This window comes from Urtica dioica, chromosome 4, assembly GCF_054948205.1.
Source record: "Urtica dioica subsp. dioica isolate 48M chromosome 4, U.dioica_male_clone48M_v1_H2, whole genome shotgun sequence".
Classification (NCBI taxonomy): domain Eukaryota; kingdom Viridiplantae; phylum Streptophyta; class Magnoliopsida; order Rosales; family Urticaceae; genus Urtica; species Urtica dioica.
Genome location: NC_142759.1, coordinates 11,099,076 through 11,123,058, shown reverse-complemented (window position 1 = coordinate 11,123,058; position 23,983 = coordinate 11,099,076). Strand labels below are relative to the sequence as shown.

Here is a 23,983-nt window from a genome sequence, read left to right as displayed (position 1 = left end):
AAAATAGCAACACCAAGGCAAATTGTGAGGAAAATTTTATATCACCTCTGGTATATACAATCAAGTCATCAAACCAACCTCAGTAAAAACATATTGGCAAATAACGCTTATACTTCTTTTTCACTACCAGAGTTGCTCTGACTGTAAAAAAAAAAAGATGGCAACTAGGATTATAATCCAAGAATTAAATACATGTGGAATATTCTAGTTGCTACAAAAAGATTCAATGCGATCGTAGCAAGATCAGTTAATAACCATGATAACAACAATGCATTAACGGAAGTTTTTGATTCGTTGACAATTATAAATAGGATCTATTTTCTTTGCAAATGACTCGGTGTATACCTGGAATACAAGAAAGCCAACAAATATTGAAAAGGTAAACTCTTAATTTTTTTTAGTTAATTACATAAACCAACCTCAATTGCATTCTTAATATGAACTGGATCGGCCAAAAAACGAAACGCTATCCCTTCAACCTTCAACAAATATAACTACACGTTTTGGCAACATTATTATAATTCCATACTTAAGTTATGAACATACATAAACCAAGATAAATTTATCCTCACAAGCACTCGTCCTATCACCAGCATAGTAGAATTGCGCCTAAGCTATAGAAACGTAAATCTCCACGATTCAATGGTAGGTCCGATGATGGACTATCTAACCACCGAATGGATTAATGGCATTTTTTCATATTTAAAAGAATAATGACAATGTCATTCAGAATTGGCATGACATATAATTCAACTAATTTAACACATTTTCTTAATAAACAAGTTCAAGTACTACAAATATTTACTTGCAAAGTTTACTGCTAAAGAAATGTCACCTGGTCAAGCATAAGAGGGATGACCTTAGCCCGCTTTTCAGCTATCTTCTCCACTACCGAATCTGTAAATGTCACAACATAGAACTAATTAAATACTTTTTTTTTTTTTTGCTATGAATTTATATAATTTTAGTTGTGAAGTTAAGTACTTGAAAATTTAGATTTATAATGTGTGTGTCTGTTACAAAGCAACGGTAACAGTAAATAAATAAATAAAAAGCAAAAAAAAAAAAAAGGAAGAAAACTCACATCAATCCGATGAACAAAAGATATTGCCGGCGAAGATTTAAAGGAGATTGAATTACTGTGAAATGTAGATCTGGTTGAGAGTTCTTTAGTCTTCTTCAGGTGGGCTGAGTTGAGAGTTTTAGTACTCATTGGCTTAAGTGTGTTTTGCCCTCAAAAAGTCAAAGAGAGAGTTTGTTGATACGTTATATTGGTTGTTTTTGTCATAACTAAATTGTTGTTCTCTGTGAGGTTGGAAACATCCTCTTAGAACATGAGGTGTCTGTTTTACACGTCAGTACTGTGATGTAGATTTTTTCTGTTAGATCTTTTTGTCTTAAGCGCTTCCGTGTTGTTTTCGATCGTCCAATGAGCGTTCTCCAAGTACATTGAGAAACTCTAGCCAAAGACACTAGGCTTGTATGTGTCTTATACAATGATCTCTTTTCCTTTTTGGTAGGGTAACACATCTATAAATTTTCTTGCAGTCGTCATCACCGAAATATTGTGTCCTAGGTGTTCTTGTTACTCTATTTTGTTGACAACCATTGTTAGAGCTTTGTCATAGATTTTTTGGTTGTTGATTCAGGTTATTGTAAACACGTATTGTTATAAACGTTGTTAAAACACTGAGAGAGTGTGAGTCGAAAGTGATGGGAGCTCAAACACAAGATGATCGTGTATTAGAAATTACTAGGGTATTTTGAATTTAGAGGAAACCTGGAAGGATCATCCATGGTTGTCCGATGTTGTACTTACTCTACCGTCTAGTAGAATTCTCTTTCCACTAAGAGTCACATCCCTCCAAAAGTAGGCACAATTGTTCAAACTGGGTTAACATATCTTGTGTTTATTTATTTACATGTTACGTGTTTGAGTTATTTTGTTAAACTGATAAGTTGTTTCTTAACTTGTGAGAACATCTTTAGAAACATCACAATAAACAATAGATTTACTTTTTCAATTTTTGTCTCACGTTTTTTGTTAGCAATCGGTCTAGTCTAGTGGCCGAAGGTTAAGAGAGAGAGAGAGAGAGAGAGAGCCTATTTGAAGCTTTTGTTAAGGATTTTTTTTTTGGAGAAAAAAAAAAGAAGAAGAAGGTCGACGTTTTTTTTTATTTATTTATTTATTTATTCTTTTTTTTTTTTTTTGGTAGAAATTGGTGTGGAGGTCACGAACCAAAGAGTGACATATTTTTTTGTGTTTTTGTCTTAAGCGTTTTGGTAAGGAATTTTTTATTTATTTTTTTTAGGAAAATAATAAGGAAGAAGAAGTGGGAAGATCATCAAATTTCGAAGAAAGAGTGGAAAGTCGCCATTTGCTTCAAAGTTTTAAAATTGCTTTAACATCGTCATTTGTCACCCATACGTATAATCATGTGGATAAAAATTGAAAAGAGCCTAGCTCCTAATTATATGCTATAGGTAATGGATTTATTTATGAAAATTTTTGACCCTCCCTCGTTTCAGTGCGTATTTGGATTTGATTATCAGCTTATATATGTAGAAAATCAACGAGTACGTGCTCAATCAATAGGTGAAGCACTATCATTGTCTCTTGTTTCGTAAATTAAAAAAATCAAGTAGACATTTTGGGTTTGGATGAGACGATTTATTGATCGATCACCTATTAAGCTATTTTTTCCCTTTAAAGAAGTAAGTTGTTTCATTGTTCCTTCTTCAATACATCACACAACTTTAACACTTCATGATTACTTTTTGTATTAACCTTACTCTTAAATGCCGCATTAAAGACAGTTTAAAAAAAATGTAATCCTTGAAGATACATTAAATTAAAGTGGAAAAAGCAGATTTTGTACTTCCCGACGAAAGCCAAAAAAAGATGGAAAAGGAAAAGTTGAATTCCATTAAGGAACAAGACATTCCTTCTTTTGAGCAAGTGGGGTTTATTATTTCACTTATTTTATTATTTAGCAGTAAACCTATCAAACTCTTTTTCATGAGTCTGATCAAATCAAACAGTTTAAAAACTTCAATTCCATTTAAGTTTTTTTTTTCTAAATAATTTTTATTTAAAGTTTTGATCTTCTGCCTATCTAATATCCATGTTATGGCATCAAGTTCTAACAATAAATTTGGCGCAAAATAATTCACAACTTTAGGCCATAAAGTCCTACATTTGTATCATGTGTGATCTTACACTAATGGCATGTATTTTACCGGATTGTTAGTTAGTTAGTTAAAACTCTTATCAATACGGGTAAAGAGACAGAGCCAAAAAGATAAAATAAAAAGTCTAAATAATATTAAAGTGATGCATTGTGAGCTAATTACCTCTTATAATTTATTTCAATGATTAAGATGTCTTTATCGATATGCATGTAGCGTCTTCGATTTACGGAGAAATCACTTACTGTATTGTGTAGACAAATAAACGGAAAAAACATGAGTAACCCGGCCCTATCAACGAACAAAAAACTTATAATAAGTAGATATCACTAACAAGGGATATATATATATATATATATATATATATATATATATATATATATATATATATATAAAATAAAATAAAAAAACAAAGTTTCCTTATAGCATTAACGCACAAAATTTAGAATTAATCATGTTTAGTTTATTACATTAATATTCATAAAAAAATAACAAATAATTATTAGTTTTTCCTTAGATAATATTTTCCATTACTAGAAACAATTGGGGGCATTTGTTTGAGATTACAATTGGTTAAGTTTGATTTTATTCCAAGTGTGTAATAGGCTTGCTCACATGTGAGCGAAGTTGGCTGTTATTGTTACTAAAAAAATGAAATCGTGTCCAACACTATTCTCGAACAAAAAACCCTAATCATTCTTAGACATTTGGAACGAATAGATGAAAATCCATTGTCCATGTCAAGGATTAAAATCTCGCATCTCGCGGTCGTACCGCACTTTTATTTTTTGGGGGTATTTCGTCTCGTACCGTGGTATCTCGTGGTATTTGATGAACGTTCGGGGTATCTCGTACCGTGTGGTATACCGCATTCTGTCGGATATACCGCAAAAAAAAAAAAAAAAGTATTCCGCTGGGTATTTGAACAACTTTTTAATTATGATTTTGTATAAGTTTAAGATACACAATCTATATAAATAATTTTAAAATAAAGTTTTCACGATTCCACACATGAAATTCTAAGTAGAGTACAAATCAATACACATGTAATAGAGAGATCTCAAGCAAATTCATACTTAATAAAGAAAACAAAGAAAGATACACGTGATAGAGAGTTCTCACACAAAACAACACAAAATATAATAAGTGTACTACAAACCAAAGCATAATAAAAAAAAATAGAGTTCACAATCAAAATTACTACCTAAATTCGGATTATAATAAATCCATATCAACAATCCATTCAAAAATACTTAACAATCCATTCAAAAATTCAACAAAAAAAATTAAATTTCAAGTTTTGAACCTTACCGCGCGAGATCCGGGGGTACGCAGCGAGATTTGAGCAGTTTTACGTCTCTATCGGACGAGAAACGACCTTCCAGCGCGAGATCCGGCGAGATCTTCCCAGATTTGGTCTTCAGTTGTGCGAGAAACGGAGCTCCAGTTTCTCTTCTTCTTCTGCGGAAAACATGCGGAAAAGTAAGCAAAAATGAACTTAAGCCGAACGAGATTTGAGGGTATATAACATGCGAGATAATGCACGAGATCTCGCGAGATTTGACTAAACTTGCGAGATATACCCGTATCTCTCTCGCAGCCTTCCCAAATGCGAGATATACCCGTACCTCTCTCACAGCCTTCCCAAATGCGGAGGACCGGTACGATTCGAAATTTACCGTTTTCGTTTCAATTTACCGGTGCTTTCTGGTGGTTTCCGGTCCCGTGCTTTCAAGGGTTTATCAAATTTTTGGATTTTATAATTTTTTTAATAATTTTTTTTACGTTAATCCATGATTTCAAGGGTTTGAGCAATGAATATGAGTTTATTGGTTGTTTTGTATAGTTTTCTATGTATTTTTAGGTTTAATCCAAATTAAAATGTTGATTTTTAATCCGAATCTGAATTTTTTGATGTTGTAGATGATGATTTAATGATAAATATGATGATTATGATGTTCTTGAGATGAATATGATGCTTATGATGTTTAATGATGATTAATGATGAGTTGAATATGATGATTCGATGATGAATATGATGATTTGTGATGATGAATTGATATAATGTATTCGTTCTATGAAGTATGAACTACGAAATTTGAATTATGAAAAATATGTTTATTTTTGTAAAATATTTCTGAATTCCCTTCGGTTTTTTTTTTTAATATTTTTTGTCGGTTTCTTCTACGATAAACGGTTTTCTGTCGTTATCGATTTTTTTTTGTCTGTATACCCCTCGGTTTCTCTTCCGATAAACGGTTTATCTCCAAAATTGAAGTTTCGGTACGGTAACGATAACGATAGAGCGAACTTTGATCCATGGAATTGATTCTCGTCCAAATGAAGCCTAGTATGCCGGCAGTCATTCCTACTAAAAGTCCAAGATTGTTTGTTTTTTTTATTTTTTTTTATTTTTTTAAATAAAGAATATTAAAAGTAAAAAAGGAAAATATGAATTATCCTCCAAAAGTCAAAAAACAGAAGAGGAAGAATGAAAGTGATGGTGCTGCGTCACGATAAAGAAAATAAAAAAAGAAATTGCATGTGATTGGACACACATCAGATAAGAACTAAATATTAAAAAGAAAAATAAAGTAAATAAATGTAGGCCCATGGCCAACCAAATGGTTAGGTGGGGAAGCGAACAGAGAATCAAAAACGGAAGACTAGTCAGAGAAGATATAACTTTTTTTTAGGACTTCTCAGACCAAATATTTTCATTTTAACCCCTTCCTCTCTCTTTTTTCTATTCACTTTACCCTCGACACTCTTTTTCACTTCTTTTCATATCGTCCAAATCCGTGCTTTTTTTTTTCCTCTCCCGTCGCCACCGAAGAAAAGACCCAAACGGAAACAAATAAATAGACCCAAATACAATTTAAACTAAAGTAATGGGCTAACGAATAAAGTCGTAAAAGAAGGGACAAACAAACAACAGTGTTTCTTTTTCCCCTTCCCTTTTTAGTTTCAGATTGATCAGACAGACGACATCGTTTCGTACATGCTCCTTCGTTACAGACGACATATTTGGAAAAATAGAAAAAAGAATTATGAAGAAAAATTAAATAAAAATTAATATTAAGGAGCACAGACTATAAGCTTAATGCTCACTGTAGACAAAAAAAACCATGCCTTCATAGAGAGAGAATTTTCAGAGGAACTTCCACAAATTTTCTAGGTTCTCTCTCTGCTCTCTTCATTGTTTTCCGAGAAAGACAAAAAACTTGTCTTTCTCTACCAGAATATATAAGCTTTCATTATTGTTCTCACTTTAACGGCCACTTTGTTTCCCGAGAAGGCTCAGCCGAGAGACCGCGGAGCTTAGACAGAGGAAAACTGTTTTTGACGATATTCTCTCTCGCCGGAAACTTCGGTTCGTCACGTCATTTTCGAAGTTTTTATCATTTTTTGTTTTATTTTTGAGCTTTTTTTTTTTTTAAAATTTTTAATTTATTTTATTTTTGCTCTCGGAGACCGAAAGTTGACAGAGAATTTTTAGTTTTCTTCCTTTGTCTGGTTCTGGTAAAACAAATGAGTAAAGAAATTGAAAAACGCAATTTTATTTGCTTGTTTAGGATTTAATGTCGGAGTCGGCGAACATGCGTTTGGTGCGGTGTCCGAAGTGTGAGAATCTTCTTTCCGAGCTCGCTGATTACTCCGTTTATCAGTGCGGTGGCTGTGGAGCTGTGCTTCGAGGTATTTCTATAAATCAATATATAAATATATATATATATATATATATATATATATATTATTTTCATTGTTCAGTTATTCCTTTTGTTGCTGAGCAAATCAAAACGTAAAGCAAAAGCAAGAACTTCGTTTCGTTTCGTTTTGTTTTGTTCTGTTTATAATTTTTAATAATGATTCGTTGTCTCGGAGTCTTCATTTTCAGTATGAGTAAAGTTCTTATACAACATGAAGAAAAAAAAAAATGCTGTGTCAGCTTTGTTTTGGGTATCATTAAAAATGGGTTTGATTTGATGTTCTTTGCAAATTGTGTTTTTATATTTGCTTAAAAAAAAAAACTTTCTAATTTGGCATACCAGGGTCTTAGTTTCGTTTTAAATTGGATTCCTTTACAATGCAAGAAGGTTCGGTTCTAGTATAAATTGAATTATGGTGAGAATAATTTTTCCTTGTGTTCTGAGAGATTGGATTCTTGTTGGCTTATTTGACAGCAAAATCAAAACACCAAGAAGGGGATAGTGTCTCCGAAAAATCCGATGAAGAACCCGGTGTTGTTTCTTTAGCTAGATTGGAAAATTCCTTAGAGAAAAGGACGGTCGATTCACCCGAAGCTTCGAATTCGGAGGCTAAGTTGATTTCAGGCTCCTTCAGGCGCAATCAGAGCGGTTTCGAGGCCGAAAAGGACGATTTCAGAAAAGGCGACATGTACAGGAGTCCCTCGAACGTGAACGAGGAGTGTGTAGGAACTGAGAACGGGCTCGATAGAAGCCTAAACAGAAGGGACATACTGGGAAGAGAGCAGCTCGCGGATCCGAAATCCGAACACGGGTCAGCAACGACCGACTTCCGAAGATCCGGAAGAATGACGAATTTGAAGATAGGCGACACCGATTTCACGAGGATTTCGGCTTCGAATTACCGCGACGAAGGCCCGTCAAACCACCATTTGGGCTCTTCGCACGTGTCCGGCGCCGCGGACGAGTCGAGAGCCCGATACCTCGAGCAAGATCGAGCCGCGCTCCTGAGGAAGCTGGACGAGCTGAGAGACCAGCTTAGCCGGTCTTGTGAAGTGAGTGACATCCCCAAAGAGAAAGTCCCTTTTGCCCCTTACAACAGACCCGATAAACACGCCGTCGGATCCCCGAATTTCGGTCGTTTCGCCGAGCCGGTTCCGTATGCCAACAACAACAATGGGTACGAAATTCCGGGGAACATGTTTTACCCTTCTTCGATGCCGTACCCGAGTCGCGTCCCGGGATACGGAGAGCCCTTTTTCGGGCTGCCCCAAATGCACAATGGAGCCTCGCACGGGTTTCCGAGGCCACTGTACCAGCAACCGCCTCATTCTTACTATTCGGGTCAGTACGTCGACAACGGCCCCGAAGCGTTCGAGCCCTACTCTCACAACAACAACAACAACAACAACCCGGCGTTTCACCATCCATCGTGTCACTGTTTCCACTGCTACGAGAAGCGCCGCCACAATTCCGTGCCGTCCGATCCGATCAACCCGAGGATCGGGTGGCATCAGAACGCGAGGTGGCCGGGCGATTTCAACGGCCGCGAAACGGGTTTCTCTCGCGGCCGCGGCGGCGGTGGTCGGAGAGTGATGTACTCAGGCGGGCGGCGGCTCCGCCCCGTCGGAATCGGAGCTCCGTTCCTCTCTTGCACCAACTGCTTCGAGGTTCTGAAGCTTCCCAAGAGAGCCCGGCTCGCTGACGAGGCTGATCGCAAATTGAAGTGCGGGGCTTGCTCGGCGGTGATGGACATCGCTCTCGTCGATAAGAAGTTTGTTATCTCCGCTGGCTCGGATAAAGTCACCAACGGAAACAACACGAAGCTGAGCTACGCTTTCTCTTCGGACGATTACGACAATTCGGGCTACGATTTCCAGGCCATGGATAGAGAGCCCGCCTCGGGGAAGGCTCGAGAGAGAGAGACCCACTTTCTCTCGTCTTCGTCTCTTTACACCTCGGACGAAGAAATCGGCTCCGGGGCTACTAACTCTGCTCAGCGGCCCGCGAATGCTGATGTGTCTCCGCCGCCGCCGGGTTCGCCTTTGCAAGACCATTTCGAATTCTCGACAAACAACAACAACAGCAACAATTTGGCGAACCGGGCCGGGAAAGGGAACCGAAGCAGTCGGTCGGACCAGGAAAAGGTGAAGCCGGGAAAGATGGCGTCGAGGCAAAACTCGCTGAACAACAAGACTTCGATGGCCGCGACAGAGATGGAGGTTTCGTTCAACGAGTACTCTAATACGGGGATTTCTCAAGACTCGGGAGACGCGAGCAGAACGGAAGACCCGATGCGGACCAACAACAACAAAGGCGACTCTTTCTTCGCCAACATCATCAAGAAGAGCTTTAAAGATTTTTCGAGAGCTAATCAGCCAGACGAACGCGGGAAAATCAACGTCTTCGTAAACGGGCATCCCATAACCGACCGTGTTTTGAAGAAGGCTCAGAAGCTAGCTGGACCGGTCCATCCGGGACACTATTGGTAAGCGAATGGTAATTTTTTTTTTTTTGTGTCTGTTTGAATTGTTTGCATTGAATGTGTTTTTGTCTCAACCAGGTATGATTACCGAGCGGGATTCTGGGGAATCATCGGCGGGCCTTGTCTTGGCATAGTTCTTGTGAGCCTTCTTCCCATAGTAGTAGTACATGAATTTGGCGGTCCTTTTTCCCTCGTGACAACTAAAACGTAGTGTTTTCTTTTTTGCAGCCACACATCGAAGAATTCAACTACCCGATGCCGGAGAAGTGTTCTGGAGGAACGACCGGCGTGTTTGTGAACGGAAGAGAGCTTCACCAAAAAGATATGGAGTTGCTGGCAAGTCGAGGCCTTCCCGCTTCCAGAGATCGATCGTACATCGTCGAGATCTCCGGCCGAGTCCTTGACGAGGACACCGGGGACGAGATAGATGGCCTCGGAAAACTTGCTCCCACGTAAGTTCTCTAATATAAAATTAAAACTACATTTGATTCATTACTTTAAGGGTCCAGTGGCGCTATCTAGCCATATGAAACGCTAGGAATTTTGAAATATCCAACGTTTCGTTAATTTTTTGTAAATAGCCACGTAAATCTATTTACGCTATAAAAATAACAAAAAACGCAGAGTAAATTTCTAGTAAATATGGTTATTTACGAAGTATTTACAACAGTTTTTGGCTATTTACGAAAAATTTACAAAACGTTGACTAAAACGCAAATGCTTATGTTTATGTGGCTTGTATCGCTAAATTTTTGTTACTTTAATTATAATGGTTTTTAATTTTTAATTATTTATTTTTAGTGTGGTAATAGGAGTGAATTGAATGATAGGCATAGAAAAGGAAAGAATCAATGCTGATGAGTTAATTACTTGATTGCACGTGAAGTCTATAAGGATAGGTTTCTGGGGGCTAATATGATTATATATGATATAATTGGTGGTACTACTAGTACTAACTTGCTTACCCAGAATCTATTATATATCTGAGGTACAGAGTACTGTCTTTGAACTTTCTTCTGACAATTGCATTTTCAAGCATCTTATGATTAAGGCCTTGTCAAACATATAATCCATAACCCACTTTGTTCATGTAGTCTTTGTTTGCATATTCCAGCTAGCTTTTTAGACGGTTCTCAAAGATGGTATCTTTTTCTGTAATTGTTTTGTTTTTTTGTCTTTGTCGTTATCTGGAAATTATCAATTACACAGATCTGTCCACAACTTGCATGCACTTGATTTGTTTCAAGAACCCTTTGAAGAGTCTTCTAACTTGTGCGAATTTTGAACAGGGTTGAGAAGGCAAAGCATGGATTTGGAATGAAAGCTCCGAAAAAGGTTCAGACTAATCAAAACAGCTAGAGTTCGCCTTCGCCACTTTGCAAAATATTATGCTCTCCGAACTATTGCAGATTAGAATTGGCGGTCCGACTAACTATGATCGCGATTCGATCAAAAGATTATTTAGCTAGAGTTATTTGAGTGTTTTTCTGTGTTGCAAATCCAGAGTATTAGGAATTGTTTCAGGTCGGCTTCTATTAGTAGTGTATATGTTTGTATTCCAGTTATGATCTCATGTATAACTTGTTCATCTCTCTCTGGATAAAGATTGAAGTGTTAGTATATATTTAATTTTAAATCACTAATTTTGATCTGTTAAATATTTTTGCATCGTATCTCATTGAATAGTTTTTTAAAGTAAAAAGGTAAATAACTTGAACTATGATAAGCAAGGTTCAGAGTTTCAGGTATTATAGAGCATTTATGCAGAGCAATGATTAGCATAGCCCTTATTATTTTTGTTTTTTTCAATGGTACTGTGCTTGTTGCCCTTGCGTCTGTCTGTTATTTGTTTTACGGGCTTTCTTGTGGGCCTTTTAGATACTCTCATTGTTGGTAACAAATTATCTAACATACCGACTTTTGAAACTTAATTTTTCAAATATCAGTAAGTGTTTTAAATCCATAAAATATCAGGTACTTACATATTCGATTTTATCAGGCTTTTGATGTTTACATTTTTTTTTATATATATATTTAAAATAAGGAATGTTTACACTTTAAATAAATAAGAGTTTTCCTTGTAAATAAGAGTGGACTCGGGATATGTGAGAGAATTTCGGAACTAACATTTTTTTAGAGGCTTCCTTTCCAAAATAACTGAATTTTTTTTATAAAAAATGTTGTTTTTTTAATATATTTAGGACGACAATACCCTCCAACATACACATTTTACATTTGTTAAAGTGTATAGTATACACATTTTAAATCCGCATCTACATACAATTACGAGACTGTATAAAAAAAAAATCAAACTTCACTAGACACACTTCACTAGACAATGATAGAGTATACAAAATGATTAAATGAGAGTAAAATTGACACTTCACTAGACACACTTCACTAGACACATGAAGTTTTTTTTTAGAGTGATGCTATTTGGCACGAGCCACGATTTTGAACTATCCACTCAACATTTAACACGTGTATGTTTAATACTTTTGGGTGGGGATGTGGCAAGTCCTGAGTGGGTCGTTCAAAATCGTGGCCCGTGCCATAAATCATTACTGTTTTTTTTAATGATATATAATGTTTACGCGCGTTATTTTTACAATAACTTTTTAAGAACCCAATATTTAGTGTAATTTTCAAGGACATTTTTGTTGACGGCCATGATTTTAAAAGACATGATTAAAAACATAGAGATCCATTTGAATATTTAAAATAAAATAAAGAAGCCGTGTTAGTGAAAAAATAATATGAAATAGTAAATTTAAAATAAAATGATTGGTAAAATAGTCAAAATTTTAAGTTTTTAGCAAAATAGTCCAAGTTTTCCATTTTCTTACAAGATAAACAGAGTTTAACACTGACAATAAAATTTTAATATGTATATAAGGTTTCTACCTATGTCGATGAATTTATTAACAATGTCAAAAGTTTAATTGGCACCAAATACTTCTGTAATTTTTAATGTTTCACTAATTTTAAATAATAAATGTTGACTATTTTTATTTTTATTTTAAATTTCTAAAAGACTCTAATTTATATATAGATTAATTTTTTTTTATAATAACAACTAAATAAATGTAAAACATTTACATATATATTCAGTTAACTTAATGAGTTCTTTCCTGCTTGAATATTTCCTTTTATTGGTCGAACCAAAATAAAATTTTGAATAGGTGTACGAATTCTATACATTAGTATAAATATATAGCAAACTATTGTAAGACTAATTTATTTATAATTTTGTGAGGGTTCTAAAGACCAATGTAATCGCAAAAGTTGTCCAGTCCATGCAATTAAACCCCTTCGTCGTGTCATCAACCACCTTATTGATGATAACAACCCAACAAGACAACACTCGCTGTTCGAGTTGCTTGAAACTTGAATCCCAAAAATGGCAAAGGAAACAACGAGGCTAGATTCTCCATCTCCATTGACGTCGCTTCACAAGCGCAACCATGCCTGTGTCAAGTTCGGCCTCACTTTCCTCTTCGTGGGCTTCGCTTTCAGCTTCATCTTCTCCGATTCCTTCGTCTTTTCCCCCGAAACCCTAGAATCCCCAGACACGACCATACCAACAACAGAAACAGAAACAGAAACAACATCACCGAATCATTCCGTGTCTCCTTCTCCTGAGCCATCGCCGGCGACTGAAATCCAAGCCTCTCCGAAAAACGGTACGTTTCACAGATCTCTCGGCACAATGCACATTTTTTTTGTTTTTGGTTCAGACACGTGTTCATTTTTTTTTTTAATTTGTTTTGAGTTGAGTCGCGATTAAACTACAAAAAAAAAAAAAAAAAAAAAAAAAAATTCATCCTTCGCAGGGACAAATGAAGAAGAAGAAGAGGTAGTGATGAAGTGTGACATATTCAAGGGGGATTGGATCCCAGACTCCTCGGGTCCACGGTACACAAACGAGACGTGCCGTCTGATCGAATCGCATCAGAACTGTATGAGAAACGGACGGCCCGATTCCGCCTACATCTACTGGAAATGGAGACCCAGTGCATGCGAACTCCCAAAGTTCGATCCCCACAGATTTCTTAATCAAATGAGACACAAATCATGGGCTTTCATCGGCGATTCCATCTCTCGCAATCATGTCCAATCACTGCTTTGCATTCTCTCTCAGGTCAGGTGATAATCACAATTATAATAATAATAATACTAATAATACAATTAGCATATGTTTAATTAATGACCCAATTATGCAAGCTTTGCCTTCAAAGTTCAAACTTGGTTTTATCCAAAAAAAAAGAGTTCAAACTTGTTTCTTACTCATCTAAGCTAAAACAAGTACATCATCAGCAGTGGTACTGAAGATGCCACGTCATTCTATTAGTTACATGTTTCTTTTCTTTTTTTCTTGACTATCATCATGGAAGCTTAAAACACAAATCATGAAGAAAAAAACCTTAGCCGCTTTTTTTTTTTCCTACGGGAAATGAATACGTATCCTTTGGTGGGTGGGAACCTTGAAGAGTAAATTATGTAGTTGGAAAACTTTGTCTTTATTTAGGTACTCAATCTATTATTACAAGACCACTTGGTGAGGTTTTATTACATCCACACGATTCTTTTTTATTTTTTTTTTTTGGTGACGCTGGGAGTTATATAAATCACAGTTGTATTGTATTAGTGTGGCTATATAAGGGGTCCTGAAATTTATTGCTTCCCAGACAGGTCTTTACGATCATCATTACTTTTCCAACATCTTTTGATAGGATCATATCATCCGAAATTCCTTTTTTTTTTTTGCCGGTTTACCAAATGCTGTTTTTATTACTATTTTGAGGGATATAATCCAATGAAAAAAGTGTGGAAAATAAATGACGTAAACGATATATTCCCTCAGAAAATCGAAATATTGATAACAACAAAATGTTGCAAAAGTAATAATTTTCCAACTTATAAGATATATGAGATTTAAACTGTAATAACTTATCTTTCAAATATAAAACCTCAAATCTTTATCTTTATAATTACATGTATTTATCTATAATATTATTATATGAAAATAATATGAATAGCCCATATTATTTCAAAGTTTCATAATTGGGGATACTTGATTCCACATTTATTTCTAAGTTATTGAACAGTTTTATAATGGAAACAGAGAGAGTGTATACCTACCCTTTTTCTAGGATTAATGATTTATTAGTTCCTTTTCTTTCATTAGATCTGTTACTTCAGCGTATGTATACCCAGTTCTAAGAAGAAGAGTACAAGCGTTGCTTCAAAGAGGGTCAAAGAACAAGCCTATAATAATAGCGTCAAATTGATTTGTATTGAAAAGAACGGAGCTTTATAATTTTTCGAATATGATATGAAGACAAAATTATTAATTGTTTATATCTGCCTTTTGTTTTCTGTCATGCCATGGTTTGTTTGTTCTTCGTGTCTTCTTTCGTGTTTTTTGTTTTTGTTTTCTGTAAGTTGTGTATTAAATGGGCATAATTTGAATACAACTAGGGCCATCAAAAGCATGGAAGATCAGAAATGTCTCCATGCTTCTAATTTATCTCAATAGAAGTCCCTAGAATAGCCAACTATAATTGGGAGAGTAACATTTTAGTCCATAAATCTTTAAATGATTGAATTATAACATTTTGCTCTATTTCAGAAAACTATTCATTATTTTACTGAAATCTAGCGCCTAACAAACATAAAATCTAATTTCTAACCTTAATCCACTCAGTAGAAATTAAAATTTTATACTGTTAGAGTAAGATCGTGTTTTCATAGAACATTTTAAAATTCAAATTTTTTTATGACAATAACTAAACTAGTATTAACCTTGGGCATTTGGTCTGACCAAAAAATTTCTATTTTATTCCAGGAAAAAGAAATAGTAGACTATAAATTATGTTTTGTATTGGAACAGAATTTCGTTACCGTTTTGAGACCGGAACGGAATAGAATTTTGGTTCTGTTCCGTTCAGATTTCCCAAATTAAACTAATACAAAATCAATAGTTGAAAACTTTTTAATATATAGCTGTCTATGTTGGTCTCAGGTAGAGCAACCAATAGAAGTGTACCACGACAAAGAGTACCGGTCCAAGACATGGCGTTTTCCGTCCCACAACCTCACAGTGGCCGTGATGTGGGCCCCGTTCCTGGTCAAGGCAGCGATCTCCGAGGACATAAACGGAATCTCAACCTCAGAGATCCAACTCCACCTCGACGAGCTCGACGAAACCTGGACAGAGAACTACGACCGCTTCGACTACGCCGTGATCTCCGGCGGCAAATGGTTCCTCAAGGCCTCGATCTTCCACGAGAACGGCACGGTCACGGGCTGCCACTACTGCCGCGACAACCTCACGGAGCTCGGGTTCGACCACTCGTACAGAAAGGCCCTGAGGCTCGCCCTGGGCTTCGTGACGGGCCCGAACCGCGGGCCCGGGACCGTGTTCCTGAGGACGGCCACGCCGGACCACTTCGAGAACGGGGAGTGGTTCAGCGGAGGGTATTGCAACAGGACCGTCCCGTTCAGAGGCGGCGAGGTCGGGCTGAGGGACGTGGATAGGGTCATGAGGGACGTCGAGTTGGAGGAGTTCGGGCGGGCCGTGGAGGCGGGCGGGGCGGGGAAGCTTAGGCTGTTGGACACGACTGGGCTTTCGTTGCTGAGGCCCGACGGGCATCCGGGCCCGTTTAGGCAGTTCCACCCGTTTTCCGAGGACAAAGGCGCTAAGGTTCAGACGGATTGCCTGCATTGGTGCTTGCCCGGCCCCATTGATTCTTGGAATGATTTGGTTATGGAGTTGCTGCTTCGAGGGGACGAATTCCCGTGAGAAGAGCATTGTTTGTGGTTATGTGTTTGTTAGCTATATATTCTTTGAAAGAATCATATGATAATAAAGAAAGGTGTTATTTTATAGAAGCGACATTTTTAGAAGCGATTTCACGGAGTTCATATATGTAAAAAAAAAACTTTTTTTTTTTTTTTTTTTTTTATGAACACAATTCTCATTGAAGAGGTTTAGCATAGTTAAGACCAGAATGCCATAAATATGGTGAACCATTTGACAGTGTGTTTCGGGAGAAATTAATCTTCTCGGTGTGAGAGAAAGATCAACGATTATTATTAACTGAAACAAAAACCAGAAGACGGAGATGAAGATCAAGAACGCAGTGTCTTTCAAAAACCGAGACAAAATATTTCACATCTCCTTGGTTTTTTTTTTTCTTCTTTATATATTTAACCAATATTAGTATTTCAACATCTATCCAATGAAGTAAACTATCTGAACAATATCACAGCCCTGCTTTAGAAGGTTTAAGTGACTGTCGACTCCATAGAAATTAGATTTTGGAGGGAAAAGAGAATTTGAGACGGAAGCCATTTCATTGTATTAATTTGATTGATTTTCATTACAATTATTTGATGCCTCTGCATTTACATAGCCCTCTAGGAATATCCTAGACTATTTTGTAGAGGTGTATGATAAGACTAGAACATGACTTACATATGTATGCACGAAAGTCAGACTTCTCAAACCATCAAACCAACGGGCAAAAACAGATTGAACAAAAATTTGAAAGTCACGAGGGACATGAACTTTAGTAGAATTCTGTAGAGGGTTAGTTACAATTTTGCATAACCTAAGGACTCAAGCATATATAGCCAAATTAAACTATTAATTTTGCAAAATAGCTAAACTTTCACACTATGATAAAAAATAGCCAGTAAAAATTAAAATATCCAAATTCCCTTCTTTCTCGTCTTTTCCTCGATCGATTCTTGAGCTTGAAGTCCTTCGGCCAACCTTAGATCACGGCGGCGGTAAAAAATTCGTCGGCAAGAAAAAAAATGTCACGGAGGAGTCCCATTTTGATAGCTTGTTTGGAACTACGTTTGTGTTTTTGTGGTTCTGATTAACTTTTTTGAAATCGGGATTTTTTTTTTATTTTTTTTATTTTATAGTAATTTGTTACTTATTGGTTGTTGATTCGTAGCTTATCTTGATTAGGTTTAGTGGTTCTGAATGTTTAATTTTTGTGTCTGTGTAGTTTGTTTGACAGAGAATTTAATTTTTTTGAAAGCGGGAGTAAAATGTTTGACGGTTTACTACCTTGTTTGAATTTGCTTGTCAATCTACAACTTACTTTTATTAGGTTTCGTTATTCAGCACGTTTGATTTTTGTGTTTGTGCAGTTTGACAGGTGATTATTTTTTTGGAAAACGATATCAAATTGTTAGACAATATGTTGCCTTATTTGATTTAGCTTATTTCGGTTAGCTTTGGTGATTCTTAACTGACTTTGTATTTGTGTTGTTTTATAGATGGTTAATTAAAATGAAAGTTAGGATTAATTTTTTTAACAATTTATTGAGTTGTTTGGATTTGATATCGATCAGCAACTTATTTGTATTGAGTTTGGTGATTCATAATGTTTGATTTTCGTGTATGAGGTTATCAATTTTTTTAAAAGTGGGATTAATTTTTTTTTTTTTTTTTTTTTTTAGAACCACATAGAACCCAAATAAAATTGGCTATTTTGCACATAACTTCGACTAATTTTTTTTTTTTTTGGCAATGCAGCCATTTTTTAGTTTGGATTTGGTATAATAGTCAACCTCTTCAAAGTTGAGGCAAAGTAACATAAATTTGAAAAAACTCCAATAATAGCCTTATACTTGTTTACCCAAACACATCAATCGATAAAAAAAAAAAACCTAAAACAGCTCTCGTAAGGGAATCGAAGCTCTCGTTCAACGTTATAGATCTGAGCGCCGAGTTCGGCGAAGGAGTCATCAGGATCTTCGCGAGGCTCAAAGTTCCGGCAAACGCCGAGTCGGTCAATCTCATATGGCAGGTCGGACCTTCTGTCACCAATAGAGTATTGGACAAGCACGAATTTTGCAACGCCAATCTCATGGCCAAAGAAAAACTCAGCCTCACATGCTATGCAAACAGAATGAAGATCAAGCGCTCCAGCGCCGTGAGCTCCATCGCCGAAACCCTAGACGGAGTTACAAAAGAAGTTTGAGATCTTCGAGGTCGATGCAGACAAAGAGGATGAGGAAAGGAAGAAAAAGAAAATAAATTCTCCCAACTTAGATTATCTCGTCGATCATCATTACCACCATCATCATTGTTTTTTTTTTTTTTTTACATTATAAGCGACTAAAATGCACTATCTTATGAAAAATTTGACTATTTTGCTAAATACTTAGTTTGAATTGACTACTTTGTACAAAAAAAATCATTTTTTTACAATTAAATTAATTAGTTTATATAAAATTTTCCTAATTTTAATGTTTATATAATTTGGTAGAATTTCGCAAGGCTTCAACTTTTGTTAATGCGAGGCCAAAATATTACTATTAAGTCTCAGATCACAAAGCAATAAGTAATGATTAAGGGTATAATGTTTGGATTCTGGAAGATTCAATGGAAACAAAAATTTGAGGAAAAACACATAATATAAATTGAGAATAGATCAAAATAAGGTTGTTCAAGTGATGAACACGTCCACCTAATTTACTATGGGTCGCGAGTTTGTGTCACGACTCACGATTATGATAATATTCCCCTTTAAAAAAATTGAGATTAACATCCAACGAATTTTGCATACGTGAGATATTTTTTGTTCTCATCAACTACATGTGTAGCTCCGTTTCTATTCTTTTGGCTCAAAATTTTCTTGGGTTTTAAATAGATATGGATAGACAACACAATCGGGCTTTAAAGATTTGGATACAAGCGACAAGGTATCGATTACCTTTGGTATCTTCAATATTTAATTGGTTGTAATATAGTGAGAAAAAAAATATGTTGTTATTTACTCAAATAAAACACAAGGGATCAAGCAGTGGATTTTTATTTTATCCTCATGTTTTCATAAAGATTTAATGTGAAAATTATGAAATATATATATTCAAGAGCAAAAATATTTCGGTAATTACACTTATTATGAGAGGTTATATAAATTTATGACCAATTTATCATTTTTCAGGAAAACTCGTTAAACCAAAGGTGAATGTTCAAACCCGCAAAAGTCAAGAACTAAAAATAAGAAAATAAATGATCAAGTTGTTATTTTGTTTGAGGATTGCTAGGCATCATTGTTAGCTAGTTTATATATGAAGTGAGCTTGTGAGATTATATACATAGATACAAAGATTCCCAAATAAGTGGCTCACCTTAATTACTATCCTCTTTCCCATCAATTTTTTTAAAAGATTTTTATGCAACACTCAAGATGATCAATGATCATCATTAAAACTCGTATTTGAATGCTCGTTGTGTGGACTATAGAAGAGAGTTCAAAGACGTCCCAAAATGACTAATTTAAGCTCACATAATTATAATTTTCCCAGGGAATCAATTTCTAACAAAAATCGCATAAAGTTTGCGATCGAATAGTTAACATATTACGACTGATTGCAAAGTGAAAGATATTTCTTTATGGATATATTTCTTTTATCCTTTCCATGTATTGCCATGATTGTGGAAATGATTTATCAATTGAAAAGATCTATATATATATATATATATATATATATATATAATATTAAAACGAATGATGATTCGATCATATATTTACGAAAAAGTAAGTTTTGGGGAATAAGAGGAAAATAAAAAGAATCCAATTTATTAAATCAAATCAAATCCTCCATCAAAATTGAGAATATCAGTACAGCTGTCAGTGGTGCCCGAGAATTGGGTTTGAAGTTCAATAAGAAACTTGAAGACAACATTCCTGAATGACTGTACCAATGCATGTACATATCTATTGCCTTTTGCCTTTTCTATGGTGTTGTTTGTTTCGTCTGTTAATGATACAAAAATATAAAAAAAATTATCACCAGGGCAAATGTGGCATATCGACAAAAAGAGATGTTTGTAATGATTACATAAGCCTTACGTCTGAATTGACATCATCATATACATCTGGAAAAATCGTTTCATACGTGTCACACTTTTTTTATTTTATTTTTGGATCTCTGCATTGACCTTTCCTAATGCTAACGACGTTATATATGTAGTCAGCATCCTAGAATTATATAGCGTCCCTGTTAAAAAAAAAAAAAAAAAAAAAAAAAAAGAATTACATAGGCATCCGAATGAATAATCTTTTGAACATTTTTTCTATTTTTTTTCCTTTGTATTGATTAAACTTTAGATATCATGCAAAGAGTCTCAAATATATTAATAAAAATTAGAGAAATAGTTTTTTTTTACGTGCAACATTTTTACAACAATTTTGTTTTAAATTCTTTCAAAAACAGTTTTTTTTTTTTTTTTTTTTTTTTTTTTTTTTTTGTGGAAATAGTTATTTCAGTTTATTTTTTCTTCATAAAGATAAAACTGTAAATAATACACAAAGTTAAAACAAATATTTTAAAAAAAATTTAAACACAAAATATATGATTTAAAATTTAAGAAATAATTTTTAAGTGATAAAAACTTTTAGACACTCTATTTTTGCATTTAATTTAAGAAAACACTATCTTAAGATTAGTACACTAAGGCATAAGTTCTTATCAGTACTATGACTAAATCTTTGAAATGCCATTAACTTTTAAAATAATAATTGACAAAATTGTCAATATTTAATTAGTATTACTAAATCATACTATATTTTTTTATTCATTCCAATCGATTAGATTTATTATTGACTTTAACACATATATTAGAATAATTACATACTTTTCAATACAATAATGATACCCGTAGTCGTGAGTTCTTGTGCAAGCAAGAATAATAAAAAAAAAAAAAAAGAAAAAAAAAAGACACATTTAGTTATTAGAAAACATAGTACAGAATACAGATAGACAAAGTAAATACATAATAAATTGAAAATCTTATCTTAAAGTATTGTAGAAAACTAATTAGCTCAAACATCTTTTAGTTTCTAACACTTTAAATGATTACCGAACTGTCATAATTAGAAAATAACGCTACCTACTATTCAGAACAATGTGCATAGACTGAATAAATGTAGCAAAAGGTTCTTATCCCGCTAATTAAATTTCGGGATAATATCAGTATATCACCATATACAATATTCATGTCATGTCACTCTGTAATAAATAAATAAAAAAAACACCAATAAGGTAATTCACAACCACCATATGACATTTGTATGACATTTGTTTACATATAAAATGACGTGTGTAAATACATCAAAGCACGACCACCCATATTGACCCATCTTAAAGAGGTTCCTTCACCATTAGAACTCACAACTTCTCTCTCTTCATCTTCTTCCTCTTCGAGTCCAACCATCACCGCCACCAAAAACAAAGAAGAAGAAGAAAAAGTAAACATTAAACAAATACCCCACAAAACAGAAGACTAAGACCACAGGTACATATTAATTTCTACTATAAAACACCCTCCGTTTTTCCCATAAACACACACTAATCATCCACAAAGAAAAAAAGAAAACACACGCAAATGGAATCGAGAAGAAGGACGCACGTGGCAATGGTACCGTCGCCGGGGATGGGTCACGTGATCCCGATGGCGGAGCTGGCAAAGCTTCTTCTCCGGGCCCACAACATAAGCACGACGCTGGTGGTCCCCACAGACAGCCCGCCGTCGGAGGCCATGAAGTCGGTCCTCTCGTCCCTCCCGCCGGAAATCACCCACGAATTCCTCCCCCAAGTCTCCTTCGACGATCTCCCGAAAGACGCCAAGATCGAGACCCGAATATCCCTCACGGTGGCCCGGTCCCTCCCCCACCTCCGCTCCGCCGTCCGCTCCCTCGCCGGCGACCCATCCCTCCGCCTCGCCGCCGTCGTGGTCGACCTCTTCGCCACCGACGCCCTCGACCTCGCCGCCAACTTCCCCGGCATCTCCGGCCACGTCTTCTACCCCTCCACCGCCACCGCCCTCTCCCTCTTCCTCCACCTCTCGGAGCTCGACGCCGCCATCCCCTCCGGCCAAGAGTTCCGCGACCTCCCGGGCCCCATCACCGTCCCGGGGGTCCTCCCCATCCCCGGCTCCGAGCTCCTCGACCCGATCCAAGACAGGCGCGACGACGCGTACAGATATACACTGCACAACGCCAGGCGCTACATGCTTGCTGATTCGATCATACTCAACTCCTTTCAGGAGCTGGAGCCCCACGCGGTGGGGGCTCTCCTCCAGAGAGAGTCCCCACCAAAGGTGCTACCTGTGGGGCCCCTCATAAACAATGATCGCATCGCCTCTGACCCCTTCGCCTGTCTCCCCTGGCTCGACTCCCAGCCAATCGGGAGCGTCCTATTCGTCTCCTTCGGGAGCGGTGGGACGCTCTCCTCCGCCCAGGTGGCCGAGCTGGCCGCTGGGCTGGAGAAGAGCGAGCAGCGCTTCCTCTGGGTGGTGCGCCGCCCCAACGACGCCCTGGCCAACGCGACTTACTTCTCCGTTGGCGGCGGCGCTGGCGATGGTAAATCGCTAGACTTTCTACCGGAAGGGTTTCTGGCGAGGACGGGCGGACGAGGCAAGGTGGTCTATTCGTGGGCCCCGCAGGCCCAGATACTGGGCCACGAGGCCACGGGAGGGTTCCTGACGCACTGCGGGTGGAACTCGACGCTTGAGAGCGTGGTGAGCGGGGTGCCCTTGATTGTGTGGCCGCTTTTCGCGGAGCAGAAGATGAATGCGTTCATGCTGGCGACGGAGGCCAAGGTGGCGATGAGGCCGCTGAGGTCGCCCGCGACGGGGCTCGTGGAGGCGAGCGAGGTGGCCCGCGTGGCGAAGGCGCTGATCGAAGGGGAAGAAGGAAAGGCTCTCCGCAACAAGATGAGAGAGCTCAAGGACGCCGCGTCCGTGGCTCTCTCCCCGGACGGGGCGTCCACTAAAGCGCTCGCCTCGTTGGCTCGTCAATGGAACGATCACGGCAACAAAGCCGTGGTCGTTTAATTTTAGTCTAGTAGTGGGGTGTGTTCGACTATTTAATTTTTGCCTCCTTATTAATAATTATGTGTACAATATTATTTTTATATGAATTTGTGTGTGTGTGTGTGTGTGTGTGTGTGTGTGTGTGTGTGTGTGTGTGTGTGTGTGTGTGTGTGGGCCCACTTTTGTTGTTTCACACTAAAAAGACTATTAATGATTTGTTGTTTGTAAAGTGAGTGGAGCCCGGAATTGGTGTACAGAAAATGACCAATAATTATAGTTATCATGTTCATATTGGTCAGTGCAGTAGGTGATATTGACATTTAATTAGAAGGGCTTCACATGCTTATATATTTTCAACGATACGGCAAATGATAATTTCAAAAAAAAAAAAAACGATACGGCAAATGATAATTTCAAAAAAAAAAAAACGATACGGCAAATGAATAAAGAAATGTTTAAGCATATGTTAGAACAAGGGCATTTTGCAGAGTTGGCATCTTTTGGGGTAGGGGTGAAATCGGTTCGGTTTTGGACCAATTTGAAAACCGAAACCGAATTTTCGGTTTTGAAAATTTTGGACCAATGACCGAACCGAATTGGTCCAAAACCGAAAATTCGGTTAACCGGTTTTGTAAAACCGATAACCGGTCTTATAACCGTTTTAAAACTGGTTAACCAGTTTTGATACCGGTTAACCGATTTCAAAACTGGTTTAACCAGTTTTAAATGTGTTACAATTATCCAAATCGGTTATCC

General features: G+C 36.8%; 3 protein-coding genes across 3 annotated transcripts; all 3 read left to right on the top strand.

Annotated features, from left to right (window-relative positions):
• The first annotated feature begins 6,223 nt into the window (after positions 1 to 6,223).
• Positions 6,224 to 11,038, top strand: LOC149400379 (uncharacterized). The gene is made up of 6 exons (XM_089611373.1): positions 6,224 to 6,562; positions 6,765 to 6,885; positions 7,371 to 9,381; positions 9,457 to 9,517; positions 9,607 to 9,830; positions 10,668 to 11,038. The coding sequence occupies exons 2-6, from the start codon at positions 6,771 to 6,773 to the stop codon at positions 10,735 to 10,737; spliced, it is 2,481 nt and encodes an 826-aa protein (XP_089467499.1). The 5' UTR covers positions 6,224 to 6,562; positions 6,765 to 6,770; the 3' UTR covers positions 10,738 to 11,038.
• Positions 11,039 to 12,623: 1,585 nt separating this feature from the next.
• TBL26 (TRICHOME BIREFRINGENCE-LIKE 26) lies at positions 12,624 to 16,501 on the top strand. The gene is made up of 3 exons (XM_089611372.1): positions 12,624 to 13,061; positions 13,212 to 13,519; positions 15,404 to 16,501. The coding sequence occupies exons 1-3, from the start codon at positions 12,779 to 12,781 to the stop codon at positions 16,181 to 16,183; spliced, it is 1,371 nt and encodes a 456-aa protein (XP_089467498.1). The 5' UTR covers positions 12,624 to 12,778; the 3' UTR covers positions 16,184 to 16,501.
• A 5,060-nt stretch (positions 16,502 to 21,561) lies between these two features.
• GT72B1 (UDP-Glycosyltransferase superfamily protein) lies at positions 21,562 to 23,520 on the top strand. The gene has a single exon (XM_089611795.1). The coding sequence runs from the start codon at positions 21,800 to 21,802 to the stop codon at positions 23,246 to 23,248; it is 1,449 nt and encodes a 482-aa protein (XP_089467921.1). The 5' UTR covers positions 21,562 to 21,799; the 3' UTR covers positions 23,249 to 23,520.
• The last annotated feature ends 463 nt before the right edge of the window (positions 23,521 to 23,983 follow it).